This window comes from Chaetura pelagica, unplaced genomic scaffold (genome assembly GCF_000747805.2).
Source record: "Chaetura pelagica isolate M959 unplaced genomic scaffold, ChaPel_1.0 scaffold642, whole genome shotgun sequence".
Taxonomy (NCBI): Eukaryota; Metazoa; Chordata; class Aves; order Apodiformes; family Apodidae; genus Chaetura; species Chaetura pelagica.
In genome coordinates this window covers 1,310,746-1,327,996 of record NW_009952704.1, presented here as the reverse complement: position 1 = coordinate 1,327,996, position 17,251 = coordinate 1,310,746, and the positions used below count along the sequence as shown (strand labels likewise).

Below are 17,251 nucleotides of genomic sequence, written 5' to 3'. Positions count from 1 at the left end.
TCAGCCTTGTTTTGCTATGCACAAATTCTGGTTGAAAGAATATAACAACATTTTAGAGAGTAGGGCTACTATATCATATCAGTCTTGTTAACAGAAAAAAACATTTACTTCTGATTACTACTTTTGCAAATTTAATTTTCTGAGATACTTACATTCTAGATAAAATTACTCATGTGCATACCAGTGCACATAGCTTTTCTCCTGTTTAAAAATTTAGAAAAGGAATAATTTAATTCTTTAAAGGCAACTAAGCAAAAAGCCTCAAGAACAGGATGCTGAGTGGGTAGGACAGTCTGCTTTTAAAAATAACTCCTCTCTTCCATCCAGCAACAATTCTGATTTTATGCTGGAAGCCATAATAATAATGCCAGGTTATGAAGGCATGTTTTCTTTTGCTCATTTGCTCATGTCATTATTATAATAGCCATAAAGAGATGGTCTTACATTTACAAATGTAAAATAATGTATGTGTAGTATTATAATGAGTTAATGAACAATTTAAGGAACAAATCTTTATCTCCAATATCTCTCATTGACAAAACCAGACAATCAGGTTTTAAATTAACACAAATTTTGCTAGGCTAAAAAATTTAAAGTTTGAAAACCAGTTGCTCACCTCTATTTAAATAATAGCCTAAAATACTGAGCTGTACTCCAAGAGTAAAAGTATTAGAATTTTAAGTTACTTTTCCATACAAGATCTTTTTTTTCCTCCCTAGAAAATGTAAAAACATAATGTCCTCTTAATTATTTAAACGAGAACACAGTGAAGAAAGGGAGTTTTCTGCTGAAAATAAATAAAATGTTAATGCTACTGGTGAATGTTTTTTTTAAAAAATCTTGGTTAATGTGAAAATAAAAAATTTCTTTTTACTTAATTGCCATTGTTGGCCCTTCCTATGTACCAAGGCTGAAAGTCCATGCAGAAATCCTTTCTCTTTATGATCTCTTCTTTGGAAAACACTAATCTCTGCCTTTGAAATGCTCAAGAAACAATAAGAATATCAGCCAATTTCAACTGAAGAATGCATATATTTACAAGTAGCAGGAGTACACAACAATAGCAGAGTTATGATTGTAGGATTCTATGTCCAGTTTAAAGCATCTTTCCAAGGTTTTATTGCTGCTATTATTTTGGATGAAAACTTTTTCATTTAGCTCAACCAAATGGTGACATCTATTGTTAACAAACACAAAATGATGCCTTTCAAGTATTTTCTCCTAAAAACAATATAAAAAATAGACTGTAGTCCTTAGTAAAACAAGTTTTGCACCTCTGTGGTTTGGCTAAAAGCATAAGATACAACAAAGACACAGACAAGTGCATGAATCTGTGCTTCTGAGGTTACTGCTTTGATTTGGCTGAATTGCAAGAACTATACATTTTTTCCTGAATAAAAAATTAACAAAAAGCTCTACTCAGCTTTGAGGCAAGAGCTCTACATACCCAACACATTCAAGCCCCATTTTTTTCTGCTACCAAGTGAATTTTACCAAGGTTACAAATACGAAACACTCAAAAATAAAACAGTTTCTATTCAATCATCACAGTTGCCCACAAGATTCCTGCTTCACAGCTGTTGACATCAGATAATGAAGCCACTTGTTTACCAGTGAGGAAAAAGCAAATATTGAACACCAGTCTGAAGCACACTTTGTATGTACTCTTATAACTTCCAGGTTTTCCAAACAACAAAAACATAGTAGGCCAGGGATATTAAATAAAGGCAGAATTGGTGGTAGAAGCCTTCAGGAAACCAATCAACACCAATTAAAGAATTAGCTGATACTTGTATCCTCTGTACCAGTCAGGATCTGCCACAGGACTAGTCTGAATTTACTCCATTAGAATAATGTATTAACTAAGGACCTGCACAGCAGAGTGTTATTTTGCTATCTATCAATGATCTGCTTTGCTATGTATTAATTATTTCTCACCCTCTTTATATTCCCTATGGCGGGAAGAAGAGATCATTGTTGGTGCTGCTGCACATCCAAGAATGAATTCTGATGTCCTTGTGCTAATGACAAATTACCATATATCCACAAGATTTTCCAATGGGCTAACATAGGCAGAGTTGGATTACTCACCTCTGGTACATGAGGAAACACGAATCTCTTACATTGCTTTTATATGCTATGAAGTTTTACAGACATTATAAAAGGAAGAATTCTAACAGAGCTACTGTTCCTGTATCTGAAGCCAGGACAGGCTGATGTGATACTGTTTGCCATATGCAACAAATCCAAAGAGCTCTTCTCTCTCAACAGGAACAGCTCATGCTCAGCTTGACACACATTTTCTCAAGACCATTCTCTAAAATGGTTACTCTTCTACAAGAAAATGCAGTATGAGAAAAGTATCACCTTTCCCTGGGATGAACTCCCTCTGGAAGACCTCCTTGAGACTGCTATTCCCATGCAGCAGCCTATGAGTTGGTAAGATATATAAATGGGAAGCTCCATATATGGCTTCAGGCGTATAGGTGTAAGCTGCCAGCTTTTCTTCTGTTACTTTACCATTAACCTGAAATAGAGCAGAAAATGTCTCCTATTAGTTTATTGTTTTCAGCACTGGAAGTTGGTGGGTTTAGATTTCCTTCCTTCTTATGCAACTAAAAATACACATCACCCTGCAGAAATATACAATTTTGAGTATCAAAGCCAGATGCATTCCCACTATAGGGAGTTTCCAGAATCAAATCTTGACAAAAATTACTTTTAAGACTTTGAGAAAGTTGCCTTATGATCTTGCCTAAGTTTATTAAAATATATATTAAAAAATGATATTCTAAATTCATATGTAATATTACTTTGTGCTACTGAGCTAGACTAAATTCCTTATAAAGTAACCCAGAATCCCTCTATTCTGTTTTAATATGCATGCCCTGTTTCCAAGAAACAGAAATGAGATATTACCTCTGAAATCTAAAGAGAATTTAAGATTTTCTCAGCTACCAGGCTTTCCACCACACTTCTCTCATGAAGTCAATGCTGCAATTTACGTACAGGAATAAAACAATAAAAATTGGCACAACATTAAAAAACTAGACATGATAGTAATAAACCCAGAAGACTACTTATGAATTATCACCCAGCACTATCAATGGACTTTATATTTTAGGCCAATTAACTGTGGAGTGTATGGAGGTCTTAGATTTTTTTAAAACAGGTATTCATATAGATTTTCAGAAACAATTGACAAAAACAACTTCAATGCAAAAAAGCACCTGCTAGCAGTGTGCAATTCAAGGTATCAAGAAAGCTTAAGCTGTCTCAATTTAAGGTTCTTAAAAATTCAGTATTTTAAAATAAGAAGTCACTTTTACAATGTTAGACCAGAGTAAATGAGAACAATAAACTCTGAAGCCCAAGGGCTGAAATTCCATCAGTCTCTGACAATCTTTTCTGTCACTATCATATTAAAAAAGCATTTTGCATCTCTTCTGAAAGACTTCAGATTTTACCATTTTTCTCTAAATAATTATAACTCTCTTAAGGTTTCTCTTTTCTTCCTCTCTTTTCTTGTCTTGTTTTCGTTATTTAAATGACAGGAATAAATTAAATAATGGACAAACATCAATAAAGTAGCCTGCCTGAGGTCACGTTGGGTCTGACAGAGAAGATCCTGTGCAGAGTGGAGCTAAAGCCCAGCTAGATCCCAACTGACTTGTGTAGTGCCACTCAATACTGCTCTTGGAACTGCTCCCCTAAATGTCCTGTATTTCAGGAATGCTTATAAGCTAGCATGCATTTTGCCCATACACACAGTCAATTTGCATGTAATGTTGCACTTGAACACACAAACCCTTTCTTAAGGAGGGCAGTAGGGAGGATCTCTTTAACCCACAACTGGTGTTCTTCAGGATCTGTGATGGCCTAGGCATGAACCTCTAATAATCTTTTTTAGTAGGTTTCAAGCTTTTTAGATCTGCAAATCGATCCCATCACTCATTTCAGGGGTTGCAGTTAGCCCAAACAAGACGGGAGCATTGACATTCCTGACTTACCTTTAGCAAGAAGTCAAGAGAGCATCCAACACAGTCACCGATCCAATTTGCTTGCATTTCTTTTATACCGTACCACTCAGGGAGATCAGACAAAGAATCAAACATAGCCTGGTGCAATAAAAGAAAGAATTAGAAATTCAGCTTTTATAAGCATACAAACTAAGACTATGGGTTTAATTGTAATTAACAGCAAAACAAGAAGGTGCTAGTAAAAACATGGGAAAAGCTGGTTTTATTTTGCTGCTGACCCAAATTAATGTCTTTGAGAATGGAAGTAGCATGGTGTAAAACAGAGGTATGATGTCTCCAAAAGAGGTCCTATTATTAAGAGGCTTTCCTTTTGAATTAACTGAACCTTAAACACAGAACAAAATCATCAGATGAAAACACAGAAAATATTCCCAATGGGCGTAAATTGTGGGAAGTTTAAGTGACCTAATGAGCTGAACAAGACTACTGACACATAAGAGACGTGCTTGTAGGTATGAAGTCTGCATTTGGATTAGTTGTTCTAGACTATAGCCTGGAGATGGCAGTCAGACAAAAGACATTTACACGTCCTAAAATTTTCAAGCTCTGACTTAAAATGGCAAACAGTTTCCAACTGCCTACCTTTTTTTTTTTTTCATGTTTTATGGATACGTTACCAAGCACAACAGACTTTAAAATTGACTAGGATCTTTAGGTGATTTCATCCTGTAAAAAGCAACCCTAAAAGCAAATAATAGTAGTAAGGATCCATATTGAATAATAATAAAGAAAAATTCTATAATAATAAAATCATAGTGTAATATATTATGCAACAGAGAAGAAATTAAGTGCTGGCTCCATCGTTAGCCATGATGTCCAACAGCCAACCTGTAGCTTCTGTGTATATTTCTACGCAGCAAAAGATAAACCCGTATCTTTATGTGCTTTCTGGTGTGTGGCATGGAAACATAACAGACTATTCCAAGTCAAATACAATTTGCCTAAATCATGTGAACAGTAGGTTTTTAATAAAAGAAATATATTAAAAAGAAAAGGAGAAGAAGACATACAAAGGGATGGATAACTCCAGGTTCATCTCATTTTTCACTTCATAACACTTCACATTTGTGTTATTAATACTCCATGACTGTCCAGAATCTTTACTTTGGCAGAAGTACAGTCAGAGGCATAATTCACTCTGACAGATAGTGGATATGCTGAACAATTACAGTTAAAATCTAAGAATAAGGCGACATATTGAATAATTTTTCCTTCAGCTGTGATGCCCTACATCAAATGTGTAAATGATCTCATCAATTGCTAACAGCCTGCAAGGATGGACAGTAGCTATTACATGCTGCTCAAATTAAATAGAAGGTAGTTAGATAATTAGTGAATATACATCTCACTTTTTTTTCAACTGTTGTGTTTTAACTACTTTTTAAAATATTTTCAGAGCAAGGTGCATAAAAGGCATTGTAAGGATTATTTTCTAGTTACTGCTGCTGCATGTCTATCATTCAAATACAATAGAGGGTATGTCCTTCAAAAATCACAATATGACACCACCACTCAGGATTATTATTGCTCTCTAAATCCTTAAGAATGAAATTGATTTTCTGATTATTTATAAAAAAAGAATTGTAAGGTTTTGGAAGGTTCTAAATCATACTGTAACTTTAATTAGTTGTAAATCAGAATTGCAAGTTTACTGTATCACAGAGAATCACAAATTCTCATTATTCTCATTAATTTTAGTGTTCCAGAGACTACTAAGCTTTATCTGCCATGATTAATCTATGTACATATACACCTACCAAAGAACAATGAATAAGTGGAGATAAATATATACATATATATACACACACACACACACATAAAATACTTAGATACGTTCTTTCTAAGAATTTTATGTATTTTAGAAAGGATGAAATTGTGTCAATACATACAGAACTGGATGGACACATTAGCAGATTTTAATAAATTCTCCTTCTTGGATATCCATGCTAATATACATTACATTTTGCTGGCAGAAGCAGGTAAATGGGCATGTGCTCTAAGGAAACTGTACAGGCTGTAATTTCTTGACAGCCAAATTTTCTAGACATTTTTTCACTGCAAGATTAATTCATCAAGATCCTTAATAGTTGTTTCATAATGACTTTAACTCCTGTTAGTTGGCCTTATTAGCAGCTACAGGCTACAGGCTGACTTAGTCCAGTTCTTCTCTTGATAATACAGTTGCTTCATGCAGCTAAATAGAGAAAGTGCTGGCTTAGATTCAACTGAGCAAAGATAATAAAACTTATTCTGAGTTATGACACAGCCTGGCAGAGTTTGCAAACACAAACCTTTCACATCTTAATATACAAATGAACAGTAGTATATTGTTTAAAAAAACCCCCGAACTTTTAAAAAATTTCAATCTGGAATTATGATAGTCTTGTTCTTTGCACTCAACACACTACTGCAGTTTCTTGTCAAAGCTACAAATGGCAGTAGAAAATGAACAGCACGTAAGACACAAACACTTTACATAGTTTTACATGTTTTAAAATCTAGTTCCGCTGTACTCTGCACAAACATAAATCTATAAATATTTGTTAAAACTATTGTTAATTTTAAAAAGTTATATGTAGCCTGTGTTTAGGTACACAAAGCTCTTGAATTGAAGCTGACCAACGCTAGAGTAGAAATTCCTGAATATTTACAAGCTACTGCTTGAAAAGTTAAATATGAACTCCATGTTTTTTGCTTCCATGTTCTTTTTTTTAAGTCACTGCCATGTTTGGTAAAATACCTTACGAATAATAAAGTAGTCTCATGAACTGTGCTCCAATTATTATTTTGCAGTTACTGATACAATAGCTTGAACAAGAACTCTGTTCCTTAAGGGCATGTACACAACTCTTAAGTAATCACAAGCTTGTTAACCAGGTAACGTAGAAAAGACAGTCAACAGGAAGACTCCCAGTGATCAGGCAAATAAACAAAAGTAAAACCATGTTGGATTCTGAAAGGTATAAAGAACAGCAGCATTACAATCCAGTAAGCAGAGAGTGCTATACTGATCAAATAAATTCAATGATGACTTACTAGTGAGAAACTTGGAAACATTAGGAAGCTGAGTCTTTTGACTTTCATCTTTCATGGCTTAGAAAGACACAACAGAATTTGAAATGTAAACTTCTATTTACAGGAGGAATTACTACCATCTTAATTAAATACAAGTCAAGGTTAAGCATAAGTCCATTTTAGCAGTCTTTCCGAGCTAAAGACAAACACAGACTCAGGAAAAAGCTAAAGAAATCAAAACTACATTCAGGGATAAGAACAACTTGAGGGCTCTTACACCATTAAGGAAAGTTTGACTTAAGTGCTGGAGAAATTAAAGATTCAGGATAAACTGATGTTTCACAGGACTGCTTTACTCTTTCATGACACCTAGAAAATTCTGGCATAGCTAGAAGATGAAAGTCAACCAGTTCAGATGATCAGAGACTCACAAAATCAAGATGACTTTGCTGAAAATTCGTCATACACAGTGACCAAGTCTGAAACTAGAAGTAAATAATCAGGAAGTGGAAAACTGATCTCACAGATCCAGTTGTTTAGTCTGTTGAAGATTCATAGACAAACAGAACTTCAGTGTAGCAATCTTCAGACAGAAAAAGTAAATAAATCAAAGAACAGAAGTGTTTTATAATTTCCCAAGAGTATCTCAACTCCAAAAGCCACCCTCCTGCTTGTGGTTCAAAGACGGAAGATTCCACTGGGCATCTAAAAAATTCAGTCTCTGACCTTGGGAAATACAATTTTTTGTATGATCAATGCCTATCACTAATTTAATGCTTGGTGAGAGGATTACAACTCTTCCATGTGAGTAAATGAAATAAAGTGAAAAATCTGAATTACAAAATAAAATTTTTATTTTTTTTTCAATGAAGACATGTTAATGAAGTTTGACAAATTGACAACATACCAACAAGACTGAAATAAAAAGGTCAGCAAAAAAGTTCAATTTCAAATGCATCGATTCAGTAGCAAAATAAAATTGTATTCTACTAAATTAAAATAAAACAAACAAAATTTGGGTTAAAATTAAACTCTTCACTTTATTTGATCAAGCTCCCAAAAGAGCAACCAAATATAAACTAAAGATTATACAACATCATGCAATATTACTTAATATATTAACTAAATACAGGAAATTAAAGTTAGGCTGTCCACTGTTTCATTTTGCAGTCTGTTGCACAGTTTGAACTGTGATTATGTAGTACAGCCTCTACTGGTATTTAATCTCTTCTTGTTTGGTTCCTTTTTTTTCCTAGTTTTGAAACTACTTCAGTAGTTTCTGCCTGTACTATTGTAAGTCAGTCTTGACTCTTACTTCCCATGTATGAACTATACTGAAACTATACATTGAAAAGCAGCAACAACAAAGATACTTATTTTGCTTAATTTTTTTTTTCCTCAAAAAGGTCTGAACCATCAGAGCTTTTCCCTTTGTTTATCATATAATTTATGGTCAACAAACACCTCTGGAGAATCAAGGCAAAGAAATGATTCCTCAAAAGCAGTAAGTAAAGCCAGCATTCTTGTCCAGATTTCCTCTCTAGAATTATTCTCACTGTGGCAATCACCAAAGAGAAGATACTTCCTTTCCAATATAACAAAGCATATATTTGGGATGAGTAATTGATTCCATAAATATAAAGGCTTGTTAAAACATTTCTTAAAATTTTTACTAGTACTGAGCATCCATTGTTTTGATTAATCTTATACCAACAGGAGCTTAATGAGATGATTCTGTAATTCAATGCTGTGTTTAAACTAAGGTGAAAAGATCAGCCTAGTCTGGATATCCACAAGCAATTTTCTGTCTTGCCAAGTTGACAATACAAGTGTAATTTTTTTATTAACGAAGTGCTAAGCAATCAGGGTACCTGTCCAGGAGAGACCTCTCAACCTGACTCAAGAGGAAGAGTTTCAAAATAAGGCTCATCAGGCGCATTTGGTTGCAAGAAGACACTTGTGAGCACACCCCAAGTGTGGGAAGTGAAAAAAATCACACATAAAACATGAAAAACTAAAACCCCAGCATTTCTGTTCCCCCCAATGATGAAGCATTGCCTCATGCTATGAAGTACTATCAAGACTCTTGAATATCCTAAAATTTGGTACTTCAGTTTCAATTACATTTCACTACCATTCTGCTTAATAGCTCAGACATAACATAGAAAATAAAAAAACAAGCAAAACACAATTACATAAAACAATTCCAATTCTATTCAGACCAGAAAAAGGGTCAGACCAGAAAAAGTCAGATGCAGCACAAACCCAGAGAAAAGCTGAAGAAGAACTGGTAGCTCTTTTGTTGTTTTCTCTTCATAGAGTTAGCATCATGCTGAACATCTATGTTCTCGTGCTTCACAGAATGCAACAGGGATTTGTCTCTCAATGTCTGCACAAAAATCCCCAGAACTACTAAAAATAAAGAGTACTACTTAGCTGTGTGTGAAACTGTAAATTAGAGCAAAATTTTGTATGTCCTGTCACTTTCTGCAGCATTTAAATTAAACATGCATATACCATCTTATTGCTGTGCAAAAAAAAAGGCAGATAATTTAAGGGCAAATTTGAAGTTTCAGAGCTGCTTCTATTTCTTTTTCCCAAAAAATATTATTTTCTGGTTATTCGAGTGAAATTTGAAAACTAAAATATAAAAAAGTATTGTTCAAAATTAATTTAGGAAGTACAGTCTTGACTCTGCAGGGACTATGCAAAGACTAACGTTACAGATTTTGATTTGAGGACTCAGTTGACTGTGCAAAAAAACCAGTAACAGCAACTTACAGGTGCACACAGAAAATACTAACATTTACAGACAGATTTTTCCAATGAATCTGCCTACAGAGTCAGCTGGGTAACCATAGCAACTAAATGTTTTAGTTTAAACATCTTACATGTGCAGACAACAATTTGAATAATAATGCCATCAGTTAAGGCATTATGATTTTATCAAAGGAATCTGCCAACAGAAAAGTGACCATTAAGGTGTTCTTTAAAAATTCATAAAAGCTGGTAGGCCATTTCATGTGTAATTCAGTTTAAAAAATGGGTCCTGATTACTTTATTGCTTTACATAAACAAAATGCCTTCTGCTAAATGTTTAAAGTATGGTCAGTATTTTTGTCCTTTGAAAAAAAACAACAAAATCATTGCCAATGGTAAATTGTCAGGGGAGCAAAACATTACTTTGCATTTTTTATTTCAAGAAAGGACTATGAGCTGCTACAGCAACAATAAGTAAATCAAAGCAAATTCACAGAAGACCATTGTCATGGACACAACAGAAATCTAAAGAATAGTGTGTGTAGAAATGAAACACTGACTCCTGTAACACACTAGATAACCTCAGAGCCTATTACTGATCATGTAACTCCTTGCTGCTATTTGACTAGTAATGTAAGCATTGCAGATGAAGATTACCCTTACTAATACTTAGTTTTATTAAAGTTGTGAGAGAGAGGAAAAAACATAAAACAATAAATGAAGGAAAGAGAGGAACACAGATGACTAGAAAGATCATCAATATGCAGTATAAATAGGTTGAATAGTTACAACAAAATATTTTGTGGATGCTCCAAGTACAAAATAACTTGTATGTGTACATATTCAGCCATTTTTGCTAGATGGGATTTTACTTGAAGAATTGAGGGATAGCATATTCATTAAATGTATTTTAAATGGAACTCTGTCTATGAAACATGGTTATGAAATAAAGATTTACATCTTCCTCTAAGCCACAAAGGAAAGGAGCTACTTACCAGAAATAAAGCTTTCTTCAACATGCTTTCCCACTATGTCACCTTAAAGAAAACTCAGAGCCTAGTTGTCGAAAAAGGGCAAAGGTGAAGCTTTCTGACATTGGGTCTTGAATTTCTGTAAACTTCTCAGAGGAAATAATATTCACCATGGAAGATTGAAGCAAAAGGTGACCAGAATCAAATGGCTTCCCCCATGACGTAACAAAACCAGACTAAGGCCTCTCACTGGAGAAAGATGAGTAGGAGAATTATAACACACTTAAAGAATACTAACCATCTAAGTCTAAAAGTAGCCAAAGTGGGAAAAAAAATGCAGATCTTCCCCAAAAAATGCAACTATTAAATTACTCTCAGATAATGTCAATGTCTCCCATTGTTTTAATTTCAAGACAAAAAATTGTGAAACTTCAGTGTATAACAGAAATTTAGCCATATGACTCACTGAAAGTCTGATCCACTTACATTTTCCCAAATGTAAAAAGAACATCTTGCAAAATGAAGGAATAAATCTGCTGTGTCCGTGAACTTGTCCAGTCTGTGAGATCCAGGAGACGGAGGGTCAGGTAAGCTCTGATAAGAATGCTGGCAGTATAGCTCAAAGACATAAAAGCTTCTCTATAGTAACAGAAAATGTAGGTAGGTCTTTGGAGCAAATTAATTTTGACCACACTAATCTGGCACCATCTTGTCTTTTCTTGCCTTCAAAAGAAGCAGAACTGGAAAAAAGATGCTCAACAGGCAAGTGACTCAGAAATGGGGCATAAAGACCTTAGGACCAGACAAGCTCTGGAAGGGCAAATTCCTATTTCTATTGTTTTTTTAACACCAGAAAAAGTTGACTATGGATTGAAATCCCCAGTCCCATTAAAGATAACCTGTATAATGTCCTCATGTATTTCCCATTTACAGGAGTTTGGCATATGGAGTACCATAAGCAACCATCACCACCCAAGCCCAGCTTGGCTTAAAATGCTCTCCACTATTGTAGAATCCTGAGCCTTCAGGTGCCTGAAAAATAACTGCAGAGAAGGCACTACACACATGTTCATGGTGAGCCCCAAACAACTGAGGAAAAGGGAAGTGACATCTATGAAGAACCTGGTATTATTCTAGAGGGGTATGTCTACTGGCAAGATGTCAGGTAAGGATAAAAAAACCCCTAATTGCTGCACTTCTTTATCATTAGAAGCACAACTATATCAAGCCCCTGAACAGCAAAGACTTTCAAGAAAAGTAAGTTGTATTGGTAGAGGTTCCAGTCCAGGATGTAAGTCAGGAAATCTATGGAAATTCAAGTCTTCAAGATCAAAAGACATGAAACAATCCTCCCTGCTAAACTGAAGGCATGATGACTACTAATCGTACAATTTAAAAATAATATTAGTGATTAAAGATCTTTTGCTTCCTAAAGTTAAGGAGATGTATCTATCCTCCACACCTCTTAGGACTAGCTCTGTAAAATCTGGACCCTCCTCTCTGCAATGAAAAACTCGGTAAATGATAAAGGTAAATTAATGTCCCTCTCAGTAAAGCCTAGTCTCCTGGCCAAGACCTTTTGAAAAGAAGTGGGAAAGAAGGTTTGAGGAACAGGCTAGGAAGAGTGACTCCTGTAACCATGGTGTTCAACACTATGCTACTTATGGATTCAGATCAACTGTCAACAGCCTGAGCCCAAAGAAAAACCATACGAAAGAAACAGATTTAGAAGGAAGGACTCTTGTCTCTTACCACTCCTGGAAAAGTAGTGGGATGATTACTGTAAGGAATGAAGAAACATGTGCAAGGTTGAGTTTTGAGGATAATTAGTCAAGATTTTCAGAAAGAGGAATCCAAGTTGTAGTATTTAAAATGTGTTAATTTGGTTTCTAACAAAACACTGTGGTGACATTTCCTGGTCATGTCAGTGTGGGCACAGAGTCTGTAAGAGACTGAAGTACTGTCCAGTGTAAACTCACAGACATTCTCCCTCTAAAGAATAAGCTTCAGTTATGGCTTGCAGTTCATGGCCATTCAGGGCTGTATGGCCAAAACAGTCTTCTTCAGAAAGTAAGACATAACATGCTATATTAGCTAGCCTCTTGCAAGTTGAAAGAAAAAATTAAGTAACAAAAAAGGGAATTAATTTACCTTAATATTCCAAAGCATGAAATCCATCTAATACCAGACATTGGACTTAGAATAGCAGGACCTAGTCATCTGCTACTTTTATTTGAAGGTTTGGAAAAAAGAAAAAGAAAAAAAAGAAAAAAGGAAGAAAAATTTCTTCCCTCTTCAACCAAATGTTTAAAGCTCTTGCCAAAAGAAGCAGAATGAGACTGTTCAAAATGTGCCAGAACCACAGCAACAAAAACAGGACTCAGTGGAGGGCAAATAAAAAGGAAAATCCAAACCACCTGCTGATACTTGGTAGCATCTGTCACTGTACAAGAAGTGGGAGAACATGAAGGCAATGCTTGCCAAAGCACTTGAGCTGGAAGCAATATGACATCACTCATTAACCTGGATGTAGCAGCTAGAATAGACCCTACAGAATATCAGTCATGCACAGAACAACATTTTGGAAACCTTTACAGATATCTGTAGAGTACTCAGCTGTTCTCTGCAGTGATGCTTAAAGGTTTTGTAGAAGTTGATATAAATGTTCATTCTCAAAATAAAAGCAGAAGCAGCTTGAAGAAGTGAACAGAAAGACAACAGGGATAATAAGTTTTATATACATACATACCCAGCGACAGATCACATGCATTATTATACAATTACATATTACACAAACTGGCACATGTGAAAGCTTGATGAGTATTTCTGGATGAAAAGTCACCTCTTTTAAGTGCTAACGTAATTTGCAAAACCTGTATTCTCATACCTTTGCATAAGCAGTAGTTTTGATAAACCACTGTTTGAGGTACTTCTGTTCCACTTTTGCTCCTGAACGCCATGAGCAACCATTGTCGTCCACCTGTTCATTAGCTAGAACAGTCTGATCCACTGGATCCCAATTAACCAAGGCCTAAAAACAGTTGCAGGAAGAAAAAAAAAATAATTCAGCAGCTATTTCAGAACCAGAATTTTAATTTTCAGACATCCAAAGAATTATCTAGAAACATCCCTTGGGCCTGTGAGTTTTCTACATTTTTATAACATCAATTTGAATCAGTGACATGGACTCAATTGAAGATGTCCTAAATATTCATCTCTGCAGAACTCAAAAATGCACTTGCAGCATTTGCTTTGATTGATCATGCTGTGGGATAGGCTGGCACTTGAGTTAAATAGTTAAGTGTTCCAACTGACTATATTGCAAACTACATAGTCAGATTCTTAGAAGTTGCCCATCACTAATCCAAAAGCTTTGAGTCAGACTGAGGGGGATGTATAACTGAGGATCTCCCAAGTTGAAAATCACCAAAAAGAATTACAGTGATCAACTTTATTTCAAGTGAGTCTTGATATTTTCTGCACATCTGTCAACTGTTTAAATTACTTTTGGAATAATCTTTCCTTATAAATAAAAAACATTAAAAATTTTAAAGTGAAATAAATACTGGTGTTCAAACCTACAAACCTTATTTTCTGAGGGCTCACTGAAATACCAGTCATAAGATACTGGGGAAGGAGCAAAAAGCAAACTCATCCCCCACACACAGTGTTGAACAGTTTTGCTGATCATTTATCATGAAGGATCTAAGACCACAAAAAAACCCTGTCATTCCAGAAGTGGTATTCAATGCTAGGCATTAACTTGAAAAATTAACAGAAAGAAAAAAAAAAATAAAAAATCAAAGTGACAAAGAAGAGTAATCCATTATTTTGAGTGTTATTCAGTATTTCAGCTCAATCTAAGTTAAATCAGCTTGACTGAAAAGCAGTAGCTCCAGCTTCACAGTATTCTAATACATCAAACACGATATGAAAATTTCAAATGCATTATTTGGGTATGGGGAGGACTATAGGGATTAGTCTGCCTAATCCCTGTCCTCATGTTACTCACTTCACATTTTATATATCACTGATCATCTTCTGAAATGCCTGAGTTCCCAAACAGCTGATACTGTTTAGTTTTAAATATGCTACATAGTCTCAGGAATAGTAAATATCACAACCATTTTACAAATCTTATAGAGAGGACAGCAGAAAGATAGATGCATGGATCATCTTCTGTAGGAACACTTCTGCTGGTTGAGTTATCAATGTGTGTTATATGTGTGTATGTCTGACTACCTACATTGATTTATACAAAATTTATTGTAATGAAATTAATGACAGTCATTCTTTGATAAAAGCAAACTCACTTTCAAATTAAGTGTGTGTGAATTCAGTCACTGGAATTTAAACTTTTTACAGTTTGCCTACCTTTTATCTGTTACCTACCAGTAATACCACACTAGTTTTTATAAAAGGCTTTTGAAAATTAATTGGGAAATTAAAAGCAATCAAGACATTGCATTGTTACTGATCTATTTTCTAGACTTTCAGAACACACAGTTTCTTCAAAAATGCTACAACTCAGATCTATAGTAATGACCTCTGAATTTATAAGTTCTGAAAAAATCTACACACTGCTACAAAGTTAAAACAACAGCTAAAGAGATAAATCAGATAATATTAAGAAGTAATAAAATGCTAGTTGCATAAAGCAGTATTAGCATATTCTTGTATTAAACTGGCTATGACTCAAAGTTGAGAAAAAAAATATTGTTTCTGTTTTGAGGACACTGGATCAAATTTATGACCAAATTTTCGAAGGTAACTGAACTGATCCTCATAATTATTTATAGCAACATATTCTCAGGATTCATAATCGGAAGATTTATCTGAATACATTACAGAAAGCAAAGCAAATACACATGTAGGAAATCTGTAGCTAAAGGGTCTTGACTCTGAATTTTTAGAATTGCATTTAGTTTCTTCCACTTTCTAGTTCCCACTTGTATCTCACAGAGATGATTTCTTGACAACGACAGCCTCCAAACCTATGACTCCAGGAAGGTGTTAAATGACATCTACAACAAGAGAGCACAGTGCAAAAGTGTATAGAGACCACAAACTATTTAGATCTCCTCACTACACCAATGTAGACCGTATGCTTTTAAGATGGGATTCAACATATCTGACTTCAGGTATCTATAGTGTAAGTATCTCCAGGTCTGGTGTCTATGGTTCCACTGGAGTCTACAGATACCTAATTAAAATAATCAGTACAGTCTAGGCAGAATTTAATCTCAATCTAAGTAAGATACTTACATCTGGCCAGGTCAATAACCTCTACGATACATTGATTAGATCAGTATTTCAGGAAGACAGAGGATTTTGCTACAGTAAACAAAGACGCCCTCCGTGGATGCTGCAGCACCCAGACAGACATTGTTAATTCTCACTAATTTCAGCTCCCGGACATACTGAGTCTCCACCTTCTTACCAGGGTAATTTCTGGCCAGACACACAAGCTCCTAGAACAGAGCATCAACTAGACTAACATTCTACATATATTAATCTTACTGCCACAGTTAGGCTATGTATTATCTCCTCGTACCCAAAATGAAATTCTAAGACAGGAGACTTGCACTGCCAAGTACAACATATATTGCAGGCAGGCTGAAGACATGGGTAAATATACGCTTTAAGTACACATGACTGCTTGAAGGGACCCAGGGTTATAGGCTATCTCTGCCATCTGTTTCCTGCCAAAAAGCAACTGGTTTATATCTACCAGAGATTATATCCCCTACAGGATGACAGATGCTGATATAAGTCCTCAAACTGATCCTTGACTCTTAAAAGGGAAGCAGATCAAGACACTGGTACCCAAACATCTCCAGGAACCCATAGTACCAGGAGCCTGCATGCAAAACTTGTTTTGTGTATCATTACTGCCTCTAGCAAAGCAGCAAGCCTCATGCTTTTCAGATTTACTTGGGATCACTCATCAAGCAAAGAAATTTACAGATAAAAATCAGTTTGCTATGGCAAAGCTAGGGGTTTATTTTTTTTAATTACAAACACAGAAAATAAAAAATATTTCCCCCCCTCTAAATCCAGCATGTTAGGACATATCAAATACTGAATCTTTTTGCTGGTTGTATTTTAAGATCTCCAAATACATCTTGACTATGGAAATAGGAGAAGTAGCTCAGTAATGCCCTGTCATTCCAAATGCCTTTCACCATCTTCCTCTGGGTTCAGAGAATAATCCCTACATCTCTAATTATATCCTATGGGGTTTCTTGGTTTCTACAGAATACAAAAGAAATGTTGAAGCATATTTAAGAAATCTTTGTTTCCATTTTAACTTAGAAACATTCACTAAATTGCAGCTTTGATTAGGTGCAGCTGCTCAGGTATTTTGGAACTGCGTTGCCTTGGCTATACAGAGTGTTGTTTGGAATGCTCATTTAACATCTTTGTTTCACCTCCTGCTTAAGAAGTTAACTGAACCTTTCCCTA

General features: G+C 35.2%; 1 protein-coding gene across 1 annotated transcript in view; it reads right to left on the bottom strand.

Moving 5' to 3' along the window:
• LARS2 (leucyl-tRNA synthetase 2, mitochondrial) overlaps positions 1-17,251 on the bottom strand; it is a 90,524-nt gene that overhangs the window by 49,129 nt on the left and 24,144 nt on the right. Inside the window, exons 6-8 of the mRNA XM_009994101.1 lie at positions 13,674-13,817; positions 4,011-4,118; positions 2,368-2,527 (exon numbers count right to left, since the gene is read on the bottom strand). Coding sequence (XP_009992403.1) covers positions 2,368-2,527; positions 4,011-4,118; positions 13,674-13,817 — 412 coding nt within the window. The remainder of the gene's footprint in view (positions 1-2,367; positions 2,528-4,010; positions 4,119-13,673; positions 13,818-17,251) is intronic.